Genomic DNA, 22,097 nt, shown 5'->3' with positions numbered 1-22,097 from the left:
CGCACTTGCTTTGCGATCGAGAGTTTGTGCAGCACATTAAGCTTTTGTGCAAGTTGATATGGAAGTTAGGACCGTTATCCCGCCTCGAGACCCGGAAACATAAAAAAAGCTGAATGGACGCAGACAGATACCAGTATGCGACGTGCACACAATGACCATGAGTAGGTAAATTAACATGTCACTAAAGTCACACCCCATGCGACCGTTACCGAATCATATAAGCGTGCATGTCTAGAGATTTTTCAACTTGTTCATTCATTTGGTCGGGCAACGAGGAATATGTGATTAGCCTTCGAAACTTGTTTCCGAGACTAAGCTTTGTGTGATCCTAGGCACCAAGGAGCCTGATGGATCCTATAAGTCGTCGTTATTTGGTTTATTATCCTCAGGGACTCTAAAGATCGCACGGCTCAATCCTTCATTGCAAATACAACGGAAGTAAAACATCAGGATAGTCCTAACATCCGATGAATATGACGATATTTCTGGGACTTCCCGAACCGTCTTTAGTACGAACTGAACTGTGTATTTAAGAGAGATTTTCCCCGAAATCAAAACTAGTTGTGTAATGGAAGGATTAACGGATTTGGGAAGTGTACGTACTAAGCTTTTTGACCTTTCTGGTTCCTTATGAGAACATTCAAATGATTCCTCCACAAGACAGAGACACGCGGGTACCCTTACCGAATTTCAGTTAACCCCTCCCATACATCTTAATTAGATTAGGCCAAACTTCATGTATACATATACATACATACATACATATGCAATATATATATATGTATGTATATATACACGTTCGTAAGTACATGTAACTATTATTCTTTTATATATATATATATATATATATATGCTGGGATTTAATGGATCGCAAGGGCGTTCGATCACAAGAAACTGCAAACGTGGCATTCGGGAGCAAAGCTTGCGGGACTAAATCAGTCTCAATCGTGTTTGTTTGTTATTGATTCGAACTTGGTTTTCAATCGCTTTCAGGCTGAGAACAAGAACCTCAATTGGATCACTCTTCTCGGAGATCATGCATGATATAGTGACGTGCAATTTGGTTTATTTATTTTTATCTTTTGAGTTTTTTTACGAATAATTAACTTTTTGAAATTACAATAATGAATAGTTTGAAACATTGCTCGCGCAATTCTGAAATCGACAAAAACCCTTCCAAGCAAGCGTACTTTCGAAAACTCGAACTTATATTCCTTTTTTTTTTTAATCATTCCTTTTTTTTTTAATCCAAATCGGCACTCTCTTTATTATTAATCGAATAGGATCGAACAATACATAAGCCCAAATGGGAAAAAAAGGCATACATGCCCAACTTATATTCTTTTTTATACGGGATTAAAACTGTTTATCACTCATATTACAAATATCATGTAATTTGAGAAGAAGAGTGTGAGATGGTGTCTCCTGACACATCAGAGGACAGCATATCCCCCTCCATTCGTTCCTTAAATATCCAACGCTAAGATTCAGTGGCCCACCTGATTTTCTTTTACCTTTTTTTTTGCTTGGTTACAATTATTCCATAGAAAATGCAATAATTATAATTTGTTATCTTACAAGAATATCACAATGTCGGAATAAATTGAGATTATACCGTTAATTACGCCGACACAATGTTCCCTGAGATGTAATGTGATTACAAGAAAGAAGAGACTGGACTAACGGTACATTCCCTTTCCTTGGCGTCTCGGTCCGGAATTTGTTGTCTTTCTCCGGGATTTGAAGAGGAGCAGGGATCTACAGCGGCGTGAACTAATAGATAAAGAAACAAAGAGATGGTCTCTTTACCTCTCTTGATCAATCCTTGGAGACCCGGACGACCAAACCGGTTGGGGTGCTGATGGTTTTTAGGTGGCCGGAACCGATCAGGTCGCGGAGATGAAACCTCATGTCGAGTGGAGACAGCCGAAGCCTCTTCTTCTCCAAAGTTGCCATCATCATCTCTTTGTATTTCTTGCGACTTAACAGACCGAGAAGCTCCTTCCTTCCCTACATTAGTTTATTAACCGGCGAACATGTCATTGAAAAAAATCATTCGAGGTTTACGATTGACAAGGATAGAAGTCTCATGTGAGCAGCCGCCACAATCCAAGAGTCTATTCTCCCCTTGCTTTTCTAGTTTTCACGGCGGGGACAGGGAGAATATTTGGAAGGGTTTGTCAACTTTACACGACCTAAGAACCCGGGATATGTTTTCTAGCTTTCTGTTTTCAGGCTTACTCTGACCTTTTTTTCAGCTAAAATATGTCCACAGTCGATTAAATCTAGCAATGTAGTGAATGTGAAGTGAATTATTTGCATACCTGAGAGAGGCCTTTAAGCACTGACCCGATACTGGGAATGGCAAACCAGTACATGTCCGGATCAATAAGCTGTCGTATCTGCAACAATAGAAACATGGTCTTACTGAAGAGAGTAACCCAAAATAATGAGATAGTGATATAAGGTCACATATAAACGGGAAAAACTTATATTCAGAAATGAAAATACCCATACTTACAAGAACTCCCCCATTTATGAGAAGCGATACGTGCTGATCTTTCACCTTCCCCCCAAGGGACAGAAGTGAACACTGCAAAATAATCAAACACTGATCAGGACCAGACGGGGTACTCACAGTAAGTGGCCACACGAAATGTAGTTTTTCAAGGCAATTAGTTGAGTTTCAAGTAAATTGTGCAACGTGTGTATATATATATATATATATATTCGCCCAACTGAACAAAAGTTTAAGAATTGAACATAATAGAGAAATATTATGAGTTACTTTTAAAAAAACCGAAGGCAAGAAGGGTAGAGTTTTTTTTTTTTTTAAATACAAGTACAAGCTCCTTTATCACAATCTCAAAAACTGACTTGCGAAGACCCCGCATCTAAGACTGAGCATTTAACAATTCACAGACTTCACCCGAGGTTCAAGAATGGACTATTGAATTAAAAAAGAAAATGAAAAGGCATGCTATTCAAACGATCCAACTGAAGAATGCAGCAGTAAATTGATTGCAGTATGATGGAATAGCATGCTTAGAGCAAAAGTACTGGATACAAAATTTTCTATTTGCTAAAGAGATCATAATCAGATAGAAAAGCAATACAATGACACTAACTCACAAGCTCTTCGTGTGAAATATTAGGCTCGAGTCTAGTGTCAATCACATGCATCTTAAACCAATCGAAAGCCTCAAGATTAGGCAGTTTCTTCTCTTCCTTTTTTTTCACGACACTATCAATCTGTTGACACAACAAAAATAGAAGAGAGCACATTGATAATCAGCTATATATGCAGAGAAAGGTACTAAATACATGCATGATAAGTACTTCTGGATATCTAATAACATAGACAGTATAGTTGCCAGTGCTTCAGCAGGTTCAGTATTGCAAATGGTCCTTCCGGAATCACGAGAACTGACCTGATTTATATAGTCATCCAAAAACATTACAGCATGATCATCTTGTCCAGTACTCAGTTTGAAAATGCGCAGTGTCTTTGCCCTTCTCAGAGACTGCAAAGGAAGGAAATTCCGATGGCTCTTTGAGAAAATCATCAATTGATAACATATTCAGAATATTTTACCCCCCCAAACAGGTCCATCATTTCATACAGACCACGTGATCTCGGATACGTAATTCACATCAATACCCTTCATTGCATTTCATTTCGCAAAAACTCGAACCGATAACAGCTATATAACTTAAACATGGATCTGGCGACAGCTATCTTAGCAAAACTATTCCGTAATGACGCCGAATTGCAAGTTACCAGGTAAATATAGCAGTGCAAACAGACTGATGAAGAGCAAGTTACACGAATTCATCGATGTAATCAAATGGAACACTAAGTCGTACTTCGCACCTCGAGTTCTCTATCCACCTGAGTCCTATCCATCACGCTGCTGTACAGCTGCGATCGCAGGATGAATGGCTTAATCGAGACCTGAACACGCACACCGGCAACGCCGCATCAAACTCAATGCACAACCAACAGGACAGCCAATGGAGATCAAAGAAAAAAGATGAGAAATTTTGCAGGGGAACCTTGTCAATGCGCGGGAACTGAGCTCGCATGATTTGGAGGGCCACCAGAGTGTCGGAGAACGTGAGACTCTGCTCTGCACAGAACACAGTCATGCACTCGCACCGAGAGTCAAGAAGTGAAATTGAAAGCCGAAAGGGCGGAGATTTTCTCAGGCGAACCTAAAGATTCGGCCGGATCGCTGGAACTGGAAGCCGCCGCCGCCGCCGTGGCAGCCTCGCCTTCCTCGTCGTCCTCCAGTTTTCGTTTTCGACCTCTCCCTGGCGCCATATCGAAGCTTTGAGCTTCCAGGCCTTTCCTTGGATCAGCAGAATGCTCTGCAGCTCAATGAGGAGTGAATCCGCCGCCGGACGGAGCTCACCGATTATCCGGTTGACGACTCGACAGACGAAATCCCGTCGCCGGAGAAGAAATTAAGAACTACTCAGGACAAGAGAGCCGAGAGAGTGCCAGTCAGACCTTAAACTTTGTTGGTTTTTCAAATATGGTCCATCTCCTTAATTTTTTCATTTAAGTCCCCCTGCTTTTTGCTTTTTCTAAATGTTCAAAGTCGTATTTGTGAAGTCGGATCATTTAGGTTGCGTTTGGTTTCATAGTAGGATTTTAAAATCAGATTTTGATTTTGAAAAAGAGTGGTATAAATGGGGCTCACCCTTTGATTTTGTATGAGTTATGTTGTTTTATTGTGGAAAAAAGTAGTATAAATGGGGTCCACTCTTTGACTTTGTATGAGTTATTTTGTTTTGTAGTGGGTGGAGTTAAGTTAGAATTATGATTCTAAAATTACATCCTAAAACCAAACAGGGCCTTAAGATTTTCTCCTTTACCAGAGACAGGAGGACTGCTCGGAGTTCATCTAGACTCATTTAAGATTTTCTCCTTTACAGAGACAGGAGGACTGCTCGGAGTTCATCTAGACTCAATCCGACGGTTGATTATTTGTTTGATGTGCCATTTTCAAAGGAATCACAACAATTCCCAGTGAAATTCGAAGTGGTGATGGCAACATCGCCAGAAACTGAGAGGCAGATGCGATTGATGAAATGACGATGAATAATGGCTGAGTTGGTTTAAGTTTTAGCTTCACCTATGAGTCCATTGGAACTCAATACGAGAGTTCAGTCCCGGCATTCATCCATTTTCCATCTCGGCGTACCAAATATGCCACAAAGCCTTTCTTTAAGTATCAAATCCATCTATGCCTTTTCCATTGTCAGAAAACAAAATTCTTTCACTAACACAAACAGAAATGCAAATCTAGCTTTTCCTCTGACAACGTTGTACATTAAAATCCATCCTTCCTCATTCCTAGTTATTCGACTTGGATGGACAAAACCTACAAAACCGAGTCAAGATGTCCCAGATAATTTATCTATTTCCGAACCGAGGGATCCCCAGAGCATCCCACTTCCTGAACAGGAGGTAGGTCTCTAACTGGCTTAGGCGGATTTCAACTTCGACGATGTGGAGGCCAAGTGGGAGAGAATTCTGTGACCCACAAACATCACGAAAACTCCCAAGAGACCGAGCGCCTTCAGTGTCGTGAATAGATCCAACTGCACGAATTATAATGAAAGCTAAGAGTGAGAACTGCAAATCTTTTAGGAAAAACGAGGAAACCACAAAATGGGAAGAGACTAACCTTCAGCCAGAAAAGCGCATATAGTGCCAGAATTGAACCGATTCCAACATGGAATAGGATGGCGAACATGGCAGGCACGGGAGCAGAGGGGAAGTTCTTTAAGTTCACTCCCAACTTCAATAGCTGCAAAGAAGCATCAAAGGATGTTAGCTCGCGGTTCTCAAAACATGGGAAACATTAGAAATGTATTGCAGTCCGAATTTGGAGAAACGACAGGGAAGTGATAATCTTATCCCAACTCTCCATGTTTTGAGACAAGATTCTTATCATCGAGTAAACAAATGCTCCATATAGCACCACAGTTTTATGCGTAGTTTAGTAAGATAGAAGATAAACAAGAGTCTGAGGTATAGATAGAATTGAGTTGAAGAGACCCACCCCAACCAAAAATCCGAGGAATGGCAACAGAGTGAGAGCCAGAAAGGCAAGAGAGAGATTTTCGGATGGGCGCTTCTCTGGAGCTCTAAAGATGTGGCTTATCTCTGCTTTGGGCCCATACTTTGAGAAAGGATCATCTGGCTGTGCAGCTGGTCGAGGTGCCTTCTCGGGGGCCTCTGGTAGATCCAATTCCACATGACCAAGGTCTTGACAAAAAGAATTTTCCTGAGAACAGGTGCACATCATAAAGCTGCCCGTGAAAAAAGCATGCTTCAGACAATGGGCTTTAACTGGAATCTACTCAAGCTTACCATTACAGCATCCCCAATGCTAAGCTGAATGTCATATCTACCAGAGAGATAGAAGAACTTCTCAACCAACCCAAGAAAATCCTGCAAGATGATGCCACAAGAGAGAAAGGTAAGAAAGATATCCCTGAACCAGCATGGGTGAAGATAAACACGTTCAAGGTAGACTTAACTAGAATGACTTGAAACTTCTTTCCCGAGTTTCCGACCAAGAAGATATGTTCAGCCTTCTCGTGTTTAAGCTTGAGAATTGCCTGCAGACAGAATCTTGGTTATATTAAGTTGAGGTTCAACATAAGTAGGAAAACAAAATGTGAGTTTTGAGTTGTCAACCTGATGAGGTTTAAAGGCATGGCCATGTGGGGTACTCAACTGGAAGGACAGACGCAGCTTTTGCAGGTGGTTTGCTGCTAATGAAACATCATCTTCTTTCCCTAGATTTAACCTAAACACAACACATGAAGTAAAAGAATACATCAATTTAACAGCAACTACTATGCAGACATCCATTCTCAACTGTATCCGCGAAATATGCAACCTCGCCATCAATAGAAAGATAAATGAAAAAGTAAAGGCAAACATAAGAATTACAAAGTTGAGGTGCAATACTTCTTTTGTGTGTCAACACTCCCAAGATCACTGTCAAGTACCGAAATTTCTGCATTTTCAATTTTAATAATCGCAGAGATATATACAGGAACTTTGGTTTGGCCGCCAGTGACATAAACTTTCGCATCTTCTGAATCTTGAAGCACAATCTGTAGAAAACATGAAACCTTATGTCAGCAAGTGCCATTACTTCAAGAGATCTGAAATCCATGCATCATAAGAAAATTGAAAGAATACCTCGAAAACAAATGTGTATTTTCCAACATCAATGGATGTGGGCAATAAATCCAGGATGTGAAAAGCGCCTTCTGAATCAAAGATGAGTTCCTATGACACAAAAATTCAGCTGAAGTCAGTCTAGATTGAAATAGTATGAATTAAGTGAGTTCAATTGGATCAAAGATGACTTATTAAAAAAAAAAAATTGGATCGAGATGGCAGCAGCAAAATAGAATAAACCTAAGGAGGAATAGGTAGTCTATTGTACCTGATTCTCAATTACAGAAGCGTCCTTTGAACCGGAAATGAAAGCACGCACCAGCTTCACTTTCAAGGGGGGAGATCTAGAACCAAGTGCCGTAGTTACCCTGACCTATTGAGTTCATCAAGCATAGATCACATCCTCGGTTTCAAAGACAGTCCAGTACTCATAAAATAAATAGTGAGCAACTTAATTGTCGATGATTATCTATGAATTACATCAACTTCAGTCAGCCATATTCACAGGTTGAAAATTTGGATCAGGAAACATACTTTGAGCTTGTCTTTGTTTGTCAAAGACACCACTGTGGCAGGGAGTGCCAATATAAGAGGAACAGAAACCCTGCAGAAGCAGAAGTACATCATCAAAACCTAGAATTACTGCATTTTGATAGAAAAAATGTTGGTCGCCAGTTTAAACTTTCATCTAACTTGAGAACCAGGATCACCCAACAAGAATCAAATGAGGAATTTGTATTTACCGGCTGTTTTCCAAGCAACTAAGAGAGTTCACTTGATTGAAAAATTCCTTGGCATCTCCAGGAATTCCAATGCTAAGGAAATATTTTGTCAGACCAAGTATATTGTCCTCGGGAAGCTGCAACATCAGTTAATTAATTAATTCATTAGAGCTTGTAAAAGCCAGAGAATTCATTAGCTAAAACTGTTCTTGTACCTATGAGTAAGTTAAAACTCACTTTCACTCTTCCAGAAGCAGTAGATGCAAACGCTGTAAGGCCTTGTACGACTGATGAGGTTGTTGCAAGAGGACCCACACCATCAACCTTCTCGTCAAAATAAAAGGTCCCATCATCTGCATCAATGCATAAATTCACTCAAACATGCTGACAAAGTGATATAAAATCTAAGTGCAAAATCATATTTTATGAGCTTCAGTAACATGATCTACCAGGAAATCCTAAAATTCAATCTTTTAAGCCACGATATTTAAGATGAAAAGTGTTACTGTTATGACTATGAGATACTTAAGACCAAGAACAAAGATGCATCGAGAGAAAAAGAAAAACTTCAACAGCATGTACCATATTTCTCAATACTGTCAAAAAGCTTTAGTATATCATTCTTCACAGCATCAATCTGCAATACAAAAGCAACATGGAATAATCAAATATTAGAAGCGGTAACATAGAATAACTTTAACTCCCAACATCAAATGTAACCCATTGTCCTGTGGAAGATAGATAAGTGAATTAATAATTCTTTTGAATAGTAAAAAAAAAGAGAACTCATTGGAAGACACCAAGAAGGTGCAAAGCATATGCAGGAGCAGATAAGAAGAATCCAAACATACCAAAGGCCCATTTCAGGAACAAGCCAGCAGTCAATCATATTAGAAAAACATGAAAATCCTATCTATACAACTGTACCAATGGTAAACAGGCCTAAGCCATCACTCTATCCCCCTAAAATCCTTCCTTCTTTCCCTCTCTTGATGTGATATTGCATGTAACATTCCCTAAAAAAATATGCCAGTCATAGCATTCAAGCCTTTATAATTATATTAAGAAAAAAGAGGAAGGGTAAAAAGAATCCGTCAATGAAGAGGCATGTCAACTTTAACGTTTAAACTACCCAATACTTCAACAAAGAGGTCAGCAATAAATGGATTACCCTTGATTGCCCTATCTCGTTCGATGCCAAAGAGATGACTCCAGCCAGTGTTTCAAGAGCCATTCCTAAAAGAGACAATATAAGTAGTAAATATATATTGTGCAAACTAAATACCGATAGAAAGTATCATACCCAAAATCTGAGATTCTCATAATAGTATTGATAACTTGAAAAAGCATCCAGCACAATTTAGACAGACAAGCTCACCCACGCATATATACAAAGACATGTAGTATTTCTTTTGCAATTCAGTCAACACTTTCTCTAACAGACAATACCAACTTCCATAGATTATCTCTTAACATAATAACATCTCAATATCCAGCTCGTCTATAATTTGATAGACATAGTAGTTTTTCATTTTCTATTTCACACATTAAAATCTATAATGTGTATATTGGAGAAAAAGTGGCTAGAAAAGGAAAACATTATCAAATGAATCAATAATGCTTTACCAGCGGCATATGTACTGGATACAGGATTATCAGAACTATAGCGCCATCTTCCATCACTCTGGCTCAGAGCCTGCCAAAGATAAAAATACATATGGTCAAAAGCAGATCAATTTGAAAACCTCACTGCATGAACTATATGAAAATTATGGAGAGTATTCCAATGGTTACACCATTGTTTTGGCTCCATTGGATGGCAACTTCTTGAGTTACAATGTAACCACTAACAAACAAACTAGTTATAAACCTAGCCCAACCGAAAATGAACGATAGCTAACCTTAATTGCCTGAAAAACCTTATCGGCATCCTCAAGCAGCACATCAACTACAGGAATTTGATTCTGCTTACAAAGAAGCGAAGATAAATCAATATGAAGAATCGTGTCAAAATGGCAACTATGAATAAGATAAGAACCTGCACGACACAAAGCATACAGATGTTCAATGTTCTCAAACTAAAGCACTTATCAAACATTACCTTAATAAGAACCAAGCCCCCAATTGAGTAGTAGAAGTCATTCAATGAACTGGCATCGCTTGGAACAGACTTAAGTCTTGAAGCTATGGCCTTGGCAGAGACAACAGAAGAGGACCCAAAAAAAAAAAAAAGTCAACAAAACCATCGCATGCAATCATAAAGTTCCACTAAACCATTAGAGAGTTTGACGATGATACCTCAAGCTGGGACTGCCTGACATCACATTTTAAAAGGCTGCTAACTTTCAATGCGTAGAATACATCCTTTACGGGCGAAGATGATGAGCCGAGAACTTCCACTGCCGATGAGCAAGTAGACCCGCGTACATTGGTCCTCCTCTCAATTCCAAGAATGTCAAATGATTGCAAGGCTTCAGAAGTCTCTTCTAAGCTGATCATGAGTCAACAGAAATCATCAAAACCAGAAATTGGCTTCGGCAGAGGAGCCCATTTCCAATCCAATTTGAGCAACAGAACAGAATTTATGGGTAATGAGGAAAACGCTGGATCTTCGGTATAGCGGGGGTTTAGCTGGGTTTTTGAGAGAAGAGGCTAAACCTTCCAAAGGATCCATCGACGGGGGCGAAGAGCTCGAGCGCAGCAGATCGGTGAGCATCAGAAACCGGCAGAAAATTGGACGCGGCATGGCAGATCGAAGCAGCAGCAACGAGCAGGAGCAGCAGCAGCGCAGCTGCACCACCTCCGGATCCCCATCTCGGTTCTGCGGCCATTAAAACTGCGAAGCGCACACCAAAATGGATGAAGAAACCAACATTAAAGTCAACAGCACAGTGTCACCAGCTGCAGATTTAAGATCGATCAGCTGGCAGAGAATCCAAGCTAGATCTTTTATGGATATGAATGAGCTGACGAGGCGAGAGAGGACCCGACCTCGAACGCCGGCGACGGGATCAGTGACAGTGCCAGCCACTCTCTCGGCGATTCTTTCTACCTCTGTTCTTCTTCGCCGTGTCTGACTGACTGACAGACCTAAAGAAGTCAAGCCAATGGCCGGGGTGGGAAGGAGGAGAGTGAGTGGTGGGAAAGGGGATCAGTCAGCAATTGGGCTTCGTCACTACCATTGGACCTGGGGACATAGACCCGGCCCAGTAATTATATTTGGGCCAGTGTTTTCATGGGCCAGAGCCCAACTAGAATGCTGGGTTTTCAACCCCAATCTCGGGGACGTAATGGTGGGTAGGGGAGGAGAGCGTCGGCTGAAAGAACCATTCGGTACTATCGTCCAGCACTTGGTTGGAGGAATTGGAAAAGCTAGGAATGAAGCTTGCAAGATTCGGTTCTCATCAATGAGCACGGAATTAGAGGAATGTTGAGGTCGGGGAGCAAGAAGGCGGCTTTGGACTTGTTGAGGTGGAGGTTGCCTAGTCTAGTGCAACCGACCGCTTAGTGATTGAAAGGGGCAACATAGACGACATGTAGTTTCCATGAAAACTCTTGACGGGGGAGGGACTTGGACTGACACGCTGAGGACGCGAGGTTACATCCGGCCCCTTGAGTCGGTGGGCAATTTCATCGGGGAGGGACTAGTCGTGTTAGAATGGAAGGTTGTCAATTTGTCCCCTTGAGTCAATGCATTCCGAGACTATTATCGATTGATCTTGTTCTTTATTTTCATCCCTATCGGCTCCACTAGGATACGAAGATCGGAGGCTGCTCTTATACGAATTGGTTGGTTGGCTGGCTCGTTCGACTAACCTAAAAACGAACTTTCCATGGAGATAAAATGCAATGCGGGGGATCTCAACTCCAATCCAATAAACCAAAAAGGTGCAATCTTTTTATCGTCCTCGGTAGAAAAATGCCATCTTTATTATTATAAGACCAGAAGACTAAAAAGCCTTATTTGGATTTACAATAAAAAAATTTTAATTTTAACTTTAACTTTAACTCAACACATTACATAACAAAAATACATATTTTCCAAGTCAAAAATTTTAATTTTAACTTTAACTCAATCCACTACACAATAAAAACATACGTTTCTCAAGTCAAATTTATAATCACATTTTTTTTTTCATAATCAAAATCAAAATTAAAATTATTTAATTTTGAAATCAAAGGCACCAGCATAATTCATGCGAGGTTGGTTAGGTGGGTGGGTGGGACGGCGAGAAGACAAGGCGATGTGTTGCGACTTCAGCCTTCCAACCTAAGCCTTTGAAGGCGTGGACACGTCGCAAGCCATCAATGGCCGCTCCTCCTCCGCCAAACACGACACGGGCTCAGCAGATGCATGCATGCATACATATATATATATATATATACACACACACACATAAGCAGAACAAGGCACCAGCTGAGGGAAGAAGAAGAGTTCAAAGCTAAAAACTTGAAGCCAGACCGGATCAAGTCCAGGAAAGATGGGGCGCAGTGGAGATGACGAAGGGGGCGATGCTGCATCGAAGACGGAGAGCATACGGGTGCTCGCCATGCAGTTCGCCTACGATCCCCAGTCCCCGCTATTCGCTGACTTCAACCTCACGGTCTCCCCCGGATCTCGCTGCCTCCTCATCGGCGCGAACGGCTCAGGTGAGGGCGAATGACTTCCGGGAGGGAGTGATTAACTAGCGCCGTCGGTCTGAATGTGCCTTGACAACCATGTTTTTGGATATAATTCTTTAGCTGTGCTTATTGGTTCATAGCTTAAAAACTCGCGTATGATTAGCTGCTATCAAGAAGCTGGGTACCCAGATTTCCATCTCTTGATCTTTGAAACGCAGCTCAATTGTTTATAGTAGCTGCTTTGGATTTTAATGGCTTCCCTATATCCGTGCTGAGTAGAAGTAGATTTCGGTTGCTATGTTGCAATGGAATGGTAGATGATTAGGTATTGGTAGGAGACAAAAGAAGGGGCGTGTTTTCATATCAGGGGCGAGCTAGGCGAATTTCTCCACAGAGTCATAGTCAAAGTTGGGAATTTGTGGGATTGGTGAATTAGTTGGGGAACAGGTTGGTTCTATTGTCTAATTAATTGATAGTTTGAGTTTTCGGGCTTACTGTATTAAATTTTCGTCGGTCGAGTGGAGCTGCAGAGTTGTCGGTGTTGTAGTTCTTGAGGAGCTTGACCGGGCTCTGTTTGAAAATTTTCCGTGCAGGCAAGACCACCTTGCTGAAGATTTTGGCGGGTAAGCACATGGTGGGAGGGCAGGACGTCGTGCAAGTACTGGGACGTTCGGTTTTTCATGATACTCAATTGGTCTGCAGTGGTGACTTGGCATACTTGGGAGGTTCTTGGAGTAAAACTGTCGGCTCCGCTGTGAGTTAGCAAACTATCCTTCCCTGTAATGCTGTATTTCCTCTTGTGTGGTTAATGTGGTTTATCCGATGCTTCAAGGCATTCTGTGATAAAACTGTGCTGCATCAACTGTACATAGAAGTGATGATGAAAATCTCGGAGGCATAGCTCCTGCATATATCATGTGCCTGTTGTTTGAATTGAATCAATTCCTTTGTTGTAATGAAGTTCTTGGGTTACGCGTCCATGCCATCATAAACAAAGCGTATCATCATTAACAGCCGGTCTATGAATGTAGTTGCTCCTTGCTGATCCTTTTATTTCCTTTTAGAATAACCGGAAGATAGTTAATCCAATTCTGTGTCTGCACTTGTTTATCATCTTAAGCTAGAGCCTAATGCTCTTTCTATTTGACTCACATATAGATGGCTGCATTGTATCTTTGCACACAAATCCTTCTTTCTGACTTCCGGTTCTGGTTTACCGCCCAGCATCCAGGAAAAATTCATGTATTCTGAGTAGTATCTAATTTGGACTGCTGTTGACAACTTTCAGGGCGAGATTCCACTCCAGGGAGACTTCTCTGCTGAGCATATGATTTTTGGAGGTGTGTGGTGTGACCAGTAGTCTCAATTTTTTTTGTTCCCCTAATTGGATAATCAGGCCATTACGCTTAATGGAGTTAAAATTGCAATATACTTGCACGGATTCATGAATACAAACCTAATTAGCAGTTATGGAGTCTAGTGTCTATAGTGCTGATATATGTAGTTTCTCATAATCATTATCATCCATAAGTTCCTATCTCAACTTGTCGTTGACTGATATATGTACCTGCCATGTGCATACCATGTGCAGTTGAGGGAGCTGATCCAGCGAGGAGAGAAAAGTTGATTGAGCTCCTTGACATCGATCTGCAATGGCGAATGCATAAGGTTTCAGATGGGCAACGCCGTCGTGTCCAGATATGCATGGGCCTTCTGCATCCTTTCAAGGTACTGAGCTTCTGGCAGGATTAACTCGGTAAATCAGCAGCCATAATAGATGCTTTCGGTGCTGTCATATCGATCCATAGAGGATTCTGTAAAAATCCTCATGTTGGCCCTTTTTTGCATTGGACCTTTATCTCGGATCATTTGAATGCAAGATCTTTGAGTTGATATACAATCTAAGAGGAGTTGGTTTCCCATGTGGCGGCAGGTTCTTTTGTTGGATGAGGTAACAGTTGATCTCGATGTTGTGACTCGATTGGATCTACTCGACTTCTTGAAGGAAGAGTGCGAGCAGGTAATGATAATGAATTTTCTGTCACATGTTTGTGATTATTTCTTCGCAAGTGGGCCTTGCACCTGGAAATACACGCATCGAACAAATTAGTGGTGTTGGGAGGATTATTTCTGGGTTGCAGTTTATAACGAAGTTCCAGGCATTCTTTCCGCCGACTGGCTGATATGACTGATGTCAAATCGTTATGTAAATTGATCTTGCAGAGAGGATCTACGATAGTGTACGCCACACACATATTCGACGGGCTGGAGGCATGGGCTACTCATCTTGTGTACATCCAGGACGGTGAGTTGAAGAGGGCCGAGGAGTTAACCCTGATCGATGAGCTGAAGCGCTCGGGGAACCTCCACTCTACAGTCGAATCTTGGTTGCGTTCGGAGACAAAATCCGAGAAGAAGAAGAAGCAACCCACGCAATCCCAGAGGACATCCTCTTATGGTTTCTCCCCTTTCGCCTCATCCAGACATATGGCATATTACCGTTGATCTTCGGCGACTACGTCGGAACCCGAAGGAAAATGATACTGAGTTCGATTCTTTCGTAGATTTTTCAAGCAAAAAGCAATGCAATAACCGCCCTCGATGTATCTTCTTGTCTTGTAGATGATGCTCCTCAATCTGTAGCATTGAAGAGGTTGCATCTTCGTATGTTTTCAGTAAAAAAATAATTCTAAAATTGAGAAATTTGAAAATCATTAATCAATGATGAAATGAAAATTTTTTAATATTATGGGACGGCCAGCAGAACAATGTTGGGTCAGTTGACTGCAGCGGCACCTGAGAATCTTCTTCTCAGTCTTACCCATATTTTTCTAAATAATATTTAATTAATTATTTAATTGGATTTTGCTGAACAATTCTTTACTGTTTTCCTCGAAGTATTGCAAACTGTCAGCCTGCAAAGAGGGACTCACGAACATAAATGTGATCGAATGAAATTACCAAAAACCCGTCTCCCCGAGTTTCGGTTACTAAGATCGTCATTTGCTATTGTTTTTATCGGTCTGCTTACTATCGATCTATTTTCTAGCACGATTGTTATTTGACCGGTTTTCTCGTTTGAATCATGATGGACTATGCTGTTTCAAAACACTTACACGTAGCTAGGCCTCGAGCCCGAATAAGCAATCCACCCACTCCACCGGACTCGACTCGAGCCTCGGGGGCATTTAGGTCATTTTATAGAAAATTTCAATTTTTAAGGAAAATATTATATAGCAAATTCTAAAAAAATGGAAAAATAAAGAAATTTAGGAAGAAGCTCGGAGGGAGGGAAGGAACAAACAATGAGATCGTAGAGAGAGAGAGAGAGAGAGAGAGAGAGAGAGAGAGAGAGTGTGAAGCAGAGAGATTCGCGCGGAAGGCAGGGGAAAGGAAATTGAAGGGAAGAGGACTCATCGGACCTCTCCCCTTCCCTCCCCCGAAATTCCCGCTCTTCTTTTTTCTATTTGCGCCCATCATTCCCGAACCCCATTTTAATGTTCTGCCTGTTCTTCTTCTAATCATTGCTGTTGGTGCTGTTGCTTTTGCCTCTGATCATCATTCAACCAACCCCACCAATCGGTAATCTGTACCCCATTTCTAGTTCTTCTTCCTGTTAAATGTTTTTCTCTTGGTGGTGATTTTCCGTTGATTCTTGAGTTTGGCGTGTTTTTGCTGCTCCGGGCCGGTATTCCCGCGTTCTTGAATCGAGTCGTTGATGATCGTGCCCTTGATCGATTGTGGTTCTGTTTTCGTGCGTGTTGGGTCAGTTTCTCATGTGGGTTCTGCCCAATATATTGTTCAGTGTGGAGAAAATGGTTTAAAAAAAAAAAATCTTTGATGATAACACTTGCAAGGAAGAGTTTCCTCAGGTGTTTTCCTGTGTAGAAAAATTTCAAGGTGACTGACATTTGACGATGAATCATCGTGCCTTTAACCTCTGCAGGCCTCTGCTGCGTTATTTGGAATTTTGGCGGTGTCTCAAAGCTCTAATTGCATATGAGAATGGTTGATGCTTGATGACCTTTTGAGGTTAAGATGGATTCAGCTAGGAGTTGGCTTCAGAAATTCCAGCCTCGAGATAAGTTGAGAGCAACATCGAGGAAGAAGGACCCGAGTGGCTCTGGGAGAGAGGAAGGATCTGTCCCATCAGGAGACGATGTGCCCTCTAGCGTCACGAAACAGAGAGTTGCTGCTGCGAAGCAGTACATCGAGAATCACTACAAGGAGCAGATGAAGAATCTGCAGGAGAGGCGGGAAAGGTAATGCTAATATTCCTCTCACAAGAATAGCTTTATTAGCTTAAAAGGGCATTATAGAACTAAAAGTTGGTATTTTACTCAGAAATATTTAGCCTTTTGAGTTTCTTGATTATTTGCGTGTTTCTCTTCTTGCTGATGATGAGCATTTATCTAGCAAGTTATTCCACATTCTAATCATTGACGAGAGAGAAATGGTGGGGCGGTCAACGAAGCTGAGAATTCAATTTTTATGATGGTTCACAGTCTTCGCACTAACCTGTTGATTTTTGAAGAGAGTTGAGTTGTATACTGTCACTTGAACTCTTTACAGCTCCTTCAACCTTATAATTTTTCTTTTCTTTTGCTTTTAGAAAACAAAAATCCAAGAGTGGTTCTTCTAGCTACTTCCTAATTCTTTCAACTGCATGTATTTATAATGGTCTTACCTATCGTATTCAGACGTAATATTTTGGAGAAAAAGCTGGCTGATGCTGATGTCTCTGAGGAAGATCAAAATAACCTCCTTAAGTTCCTGGAGAAGAAGGAAACAGAGTATATGCGCCTTCAGAGGCATAAAATGGGTGCTGATGATTTTGAGTTGCTGACAATGATAGGCAAAGGTGCTTTTGGTGAGGTACATAACTTCTTTCGCATCTCACCAAAAAAATATTTCTCTGAATGTTTCCCTCGTTGAACTTTACTTTTGTTTCTTCACCTTTTTAGAACATGTTTATGATGTTGAGATAAATGCAGTTTCTCTTTCTGTTTTAGGTTAGAGTTTGCAGGGAAAAGACAACGGGTCATGTATATGCCATGAAAAAGCTTAAGAAATCAGAGATGCTTCGTCGAGGTCAGGTAAAAACTCATAATTCATGATCCTGACCAAGTTACCTCAGTACTCTGATTTTGTGCCTATTTAATTCCATATTTTGACTTGTTCAACCCACGCTTCTAACCATGGCTGATTGCTGTTGCACTTATATTTTGTCTAGGTTGAGCATGTCAAAGCTGAGAGGAATCTTCTTGCTGAAGTTGACAGCAACTGCATTGTGAAGCTATACTGCTCTTTTCAAGATGAGGAGTTCCTTTACCTTATTATGGAGTATTTGCCTGGTGGGGATATGATGACTTTGCTCATGCGTAAGGATATATTGACTGAAGCTGAAGCGAGATTTTATGTTGCGGAGACTGTTTTAGCCATCGAATCAATTCATAAGCACAATTACATCCATAGGTTTGTTCTGGAACAAAGTTTTGTTTACTACGCAGTAAGATATTATAAGACTAGCTTGAGCTTTAAAATCAGTTGGGCCTCAAATGAGTAACATTCTCCTGGCTTGAGCTTGGCTTAGGGTCATACTAGGCTTGAGCTTATGGTTGCTCATACTTGATAAGTTTGAGGTTGAATCAACTCGAGTCATTTCCTTTGGCTCCCAGCACCAAGCTCAGCCTGAAGATTAGTCTGGTTGGACTCAAACTCGAGATAGAATCAAGCTCAAAATTCAAAATTACTTGAAAGTTAAGGTACATTTGTATATTTTGAGATTTTGATCGGGCTCACTAGTTATGAGGGCTGAGCATTGGCAAAAAATGGCTCAAGTCAATCAATGGAAAGCTTAGGACAAGCGCAGAAGAGCCAAGTTAATCCAAGAATTCATTGAGTCCACCAGTCTGAGCAACTCGTGAAGAGCTTGGCTTTCTTTCACCTTTGATAAGAAGTCATTAAGAGGAGCAAGAGGACTGATTTATCTCTCGTTTATTTGAACAGAGACATAAAACCGGATAACTTGTTGCTGGATAGATACGGGCACCTGAGACTCTCAGATTTTGGGCTCTGTAAGCCCTTAGATTGCAGTACTTTAGAGGAGAAGGATTTTCAAATAGGAAACAACAATGAGTCCTCGCAGAATGATGATCGTCCAGCAGCTCCAAAGCGGACACAACAAGAGCAATTGCAACACTGGCAGAGGAACAGGAGGATGCTTGTAAGTTTTTATGACTGCCTTGGGAATCTTTTAGTTGCTGCTACATCCTCTTTCTAAAAATGAGAAAAAGGAAGTAGGAAAATGTCAGAGACGTGTATACTTTGTATTACGAAAGCTAGGAAACTGGCAGCAGCTTCTAAAACCATGAATTCCACTTATTATTGGATTTGATATTTTAAGCTATTTGTGTTCTACTTTTGCCATTGGGATTCTCGAAAGCTGTTATTCTTGATCATTGCTATTATCTGAACGTGCAGGCTTACTCCACTGTTGGTACTCCTGACTATATTGCTCCAGAGGTCTTGTTGAAGAAAGGTTATGCGATGGAATGTGATTGGTGAGTTATGTATGTATAGAAATACCAGTCCCAGATTTGTCCAGAAGGATACCCAAGAAAGATGCCTGCTTTGGCACTGGGATCCTCTGTTTCTGTCTTACGTTTCATTATATTACACTCATAACAAATAAGTCAGCAATTGACATTAAATCATCAATTATTTTTTCCCTGTGGTCGCTGAATTAATTATCTCTAAATTTATTCCATTTTTCCTTCTTTGACTCCTATCGATTCATTTGGTTTATTTGTAAAAGAGAGTTGATGATTCAATCTTGATAGGTGGTCGCTTGGTGCTATTATGTATGAGATGCTCGTGGGTTATCCTCCTTTTTATTCCGATGATCCGATGACTACATGTAGAAAGGTATCCTCATGCTTTTAACGAATGTTGTGATAAAGCCCTCTCTTTAATGCTGATGATTGCTTGATCAGTTGAGGGTATATACGGTTTTTTCGGTTTTTTTTTTTTTTTGCTGAATCGGTTATTTCGGATTTGATCTCCTCATTCTGGTGGGTGCAGATTGTGAATTGGAGAACTCACTTGAAGTTTCCTGAAGAAGCAAAGCTTTCTCCAGAAGCAAAAGATCTGATCAGCAAGCTTCTATGCAACGTGAATCAGAGGCTGGGAGCAAATGGCGCCAGTGAAATAAAGGTGTTGTAGGGTGTGTTCTAGTCTAAGTTCTTAAACTTGTTTGCGCTTGATCATGAGTGAGAGGATTTAATTGGCTGCTGCTTTCGGTTTCAGGTCCATCCCTGGTTTAATGGTATCCAATGGGATCAGCTATACCAAATGGAAGCTGCCTTTATTCCTGAGGTTAAGGATGAGCTGGACACACAGAATTTTGAAAAATTCGACGAGGTATGATTATACTTGCACATTATGTATCTCTTCTAGTTCGATTACCAACAGTCATTTTTCAGTCATTATTCTGACTATTCCTCCCCCCCGCTTACTGATTTTCAGTCTGAGAACAATGCTCAAAGTTCATCAAAATCAGGCCCATGGAGAAAGGTGAGCTGACTATCTGTTATGTATCTTGGAGTATATGGATACTTCTGTTCTTTTTCTCAAAGTATGTGATTTCCGATGGTGCCACAATTTTGAGTTCATCTGCTTTCTTATTTGGGCAGATGCTTTCATCTAAGGACATCAATTTCGTGGGCTACACATACAAGAACTTCGAGATTGTGAATGATTATCAAGTTCCCGGGATGGGTACATCTCTCTCACGACCTCAACATGTTCTCTTTATTACACATGAGGTTTGGTTGCCTGACTTTGGTTTTCTGTTCTTTAGCGGAGTTGAAGAAGAAGAAGTCTCAAACGAAGAGGCCATCCATCAAGTCACTTTTCGGTATGCTTTTGACTCTCTCCATTTCCCGTTTGCATTTGTATTAATCTCCATGAATTAATATAGAAAGACCATAGATATTTACACAATACTCTACTTAAATCCAATAATCGAGGCATGTAAGAGACTCAAATCTCTTATACCTGCCTCGGTACCATATCAAGAAACAGGGCAGTTCATTTTGAAAATTCCAAGCTGGTAGATTATTTAATCGTTCTAATTATTTAATCTAGTCTAACCATATCTTCTGGAATTTCTGCAGAGGGCGATTCCGAGACCACTGGTACTGCTTGTGACGATCAAACTGTCAAAGGAAGCTCCTGAATTTTCTTCCTCAAATGTTTTCTTTTTTGACTTCTCCTTTTCCTTCTTTCAGATTAGTCGAGCAGCTGTGACATAAAACCGAACTCCCCTTCTACCAGGCAGATGTATCGGCCTTCCACAAATTGCTATCAATGTCACCTCTGTCAAGGCTCTCTTGCCAGGTTAACTTCAGATGGCTGAACTCGAAGGTCTCGAAAAACTGTTGGAAGTTCTCAACTTTTGAAGGAACTTCCGTTTCTACAGGATGATATAGATTTTCAACACAGATTCTTTTATCTTCTTTAACCATGGACGCATAACTTTTACATCTTTTGTCGTCTTTTTAGATCGTGTACATCTACGACAGTAATATATGACCTATTGATTCTGTAATATACAAGCGAGGATGTTGACACTCGCCCGGTTATTAGTGTACAAAGGTTTTGGAGGATCCTGTGGTCTTCCTTTGTTGCACTTGTCTTAAACAGTTCAAGAAGATCCGAAAGAAGAGATACTGTGGAGATTGAAATGATCCGACTCAAGTTTCATTGAAACATTTGGAGCTATAAATAGCTCGTGAGATTTTTACATAGAAGGAAAATAATAAATGGTATATTTCTTATATTCACGACTACCTAAAATATGGAGTACCAAAAAGACAAATTCTTATACAAATGTAATACTCTGTTGAGAAGTAAAATGAGGTAAATTTCATAACGAAAAAGAAAAGGAAAATTCATGAGTTAATATATGATTTGGGTATTCATCATTTATCAGATTGAACTTTTAAGTGAAAATGAGCTCAGGCCTGTGGAAATTAGCTCAGACCCGTATAAGCCCAATGGCAATTTTAATATGGTATCAGAACCTAGGTTATACATATGCATGCCTACGTGCGTGTGCGCACCCACATCACGCCAGGCCCAGTATGTCGAGTGCAGCTAAAGTGCGCCTCGTGTTAGTCCCTCTCGTTAGAGCACAAAAGAAGAGCTCGGCTAGAGGTCAATTGTTGAGGGCAGGTGTTTAAGGGCACGTGATAACGTGTAGACAGAAATAGACCACACATTGCATGTGAGGGCGGGTGTTGATGAGTAAAATGGGATAAATTTCATATCGGAAAAGAAAAGGAAAATCTATGGGTTAATTTATGACTTCAGTATTACCACTTATTAACTTGAGCTTTTAAGTGAAAATGGACCCAGATCCGTATAAGCCCAATGAAAATTTTAATAAATACGTCATACGGCTATATCCGGCTGTTCTAAGAAAACGGATATTGAGCACGACATATAAATCTTGAAAGGTTTACGATATCTTGGAAGAG

At 40.7% G+C, this 22,097-nt stretch overlaps 4 protein-coding genes across 6 annotated transcripts; 2 read left to right on the top strand and 2 right to left on the bottom strand.

The window, feature by feature from the left end:
* Positions 1-1,503: 1,503 nt before the first annotated feature.
* LOC116192813 (serine/threonine-protein kinase 19) lies at positions 1,504-4,522 on the bottom strand. Of its 3 annotated transcripts, none has more exons than XM_031521462.1 (8): positions 4,216-4,522; positions 4,057-4,125; positions 3,875-3,955; positions 3,432-3,524; positions 3,133-3,252; positions 2,522-2,593; positions 2,325-2,402; positions 1,504-2,010 (listed from the first exon to the last, which is right to left on the bottom strand). In XM_031521462.1, the coding sequence occupies exons 2-8, from the start codon at positions 4,084-4,086 to the stop codon at positions 1,819-1,821; spliced, it is 666 nt and encodes a 221-aa protein (XP_031377322.1). In that variant the 5' UTR covers positions 4,087-4,125; positions 4,216-4,522; the 3' UTR covers positions 1,504-1,818. The 3 variants fall into 3 exon arrangements, with proteins under 3 accessions (XP_031377322.1, XP_031377320.1, XP_031377321.1); XM_031521460.1 differs by having other exon boundaries at positions 4,057-4,130; positions 4,216-4,521; XM_031521461.1 differs by lacking the exon at positions 3,133-3,252 and having other exon boundaries at positions 4,057-4,130.
* A 686-nt stretch (positions 4,523-5,208) lies between these two features.
* Positions 5,209-11,082, bottom strand: LOC116192810 (dolichyl-diphosphooligosaccharide--protein glycosyltransferase subunit 2). The gene is made up of 20 exons (XM_031521457.1): positions 10,924-11,082; positions 10,591-10,768; positions 10,231-10,423; positions 10,034-10,123; positions 9,834-9,896; positions 9,559-9,628; positions 9,104-9,168; positions 8,515-8,569; positions 8,170-8,285; positions 7,954-8,069; positions 7,745-7,814; positions 7,479-7,583; positions 7,229-7,318; positions 6,992-7,140; positions 6,716-6,827; positions 6,556-6,636; positions 6,386-6,466; positions 6,075-6,299; positions 5,697-5,819; positions 5,209-5,610 (listed from the first exon to the last, which is right to left on the bottom strand). Exons 2-20 carry the CDS (start codon positions 10,761-10,763, stop codon positions 5,494-5,496), a joined length of 2,094 nt encoding a protein of 697 aa, XP_031377317.1. The 5' UTR covers positions 10,764-10,768; positions 10,924-11,082; the 3' UTR covers positions 5,209-5,493.
* Positions 11,083-12,224: 1,142 nt separating this feature from the next.
* LOC116192812 (ABC transporter I family member 19) lies at positions 12,225-15,413 on the top strand. Its single transcript, XM_031521459.1, has 6 exons — positions 12,225-12,582; positions 13,149-13,309; positions 13,844-13,895; positions 14,147-14,283; positions 14,489-14,575; positions 14,779-15,413. Exons 1-6 carry the CDS (start codon positions 12,414-12,416, stop codon positions 15,058-15,060), a joined length of 888 nt encoding a protein of 295 aa, XP_031377319.1. The 5' UTR covers positions 12,225-12,413; the 3' UTR covers positions 15,061-15,413.
* A 420-nt stretch (positions 15,414-15,833) lies between these two features.
* Positions 15,834-21,247, top strand: LOC116192811 (serine/threonine-protein kinase tricorner-like). The gene is made up of 15 exons (XM_031521458.1): positions 15,834-16,137; positions 16,502-16,817; positions 17,256-17,430; positions 17,568-17,651; positions 17,789-18,030; positions 18,565-18,781; positions 19,039-19,118; positions 19,398-19,482; positions 19,639-19,770; positions 19,864-19,977; positions 20,083-20,130; positions 20,250-20,334; positions 20,417-20,473; positions 20,733-20,753; positions 20,847-21,247. The coding sequence occupies exons 2-15, from the start codon at positions 16,594-16,596 to the stop codon at positions 20,849-20,851; spliced, it is 1,569 nt and encodes a 522-aa protein (XP_031377318.1). The 5' UTR covers positions 15,834-16,137; positions 16,502-16,593; the 3' UTR covers positions 20,852-21,247.
* Positions 21,248-22,097: the final 850 nt, after the last annotated feature.

The sequence above is a fragment of the Punica granatum genome, chromosome 1 (genome assembly GCF_007655135.1).
Source record: "Punica granatum isolate Tunisia-2019 chromosome 1, ASM765513v2, whole genome shotgun sequence".
In the NCBI taxonomy this organism is placed as follows: domain Eukaryota; kingdom Viridiplantae; phylum Streptophyta; class Magnoliopsida; order Myrtales; family Lythraceae; genus Punica; species Punica granatum.
The sequence above is the reverse complement of the archived record's forward strand: the minus strand, read 5'-3'. Positions and strand labels throughout refer to the sequence as shown.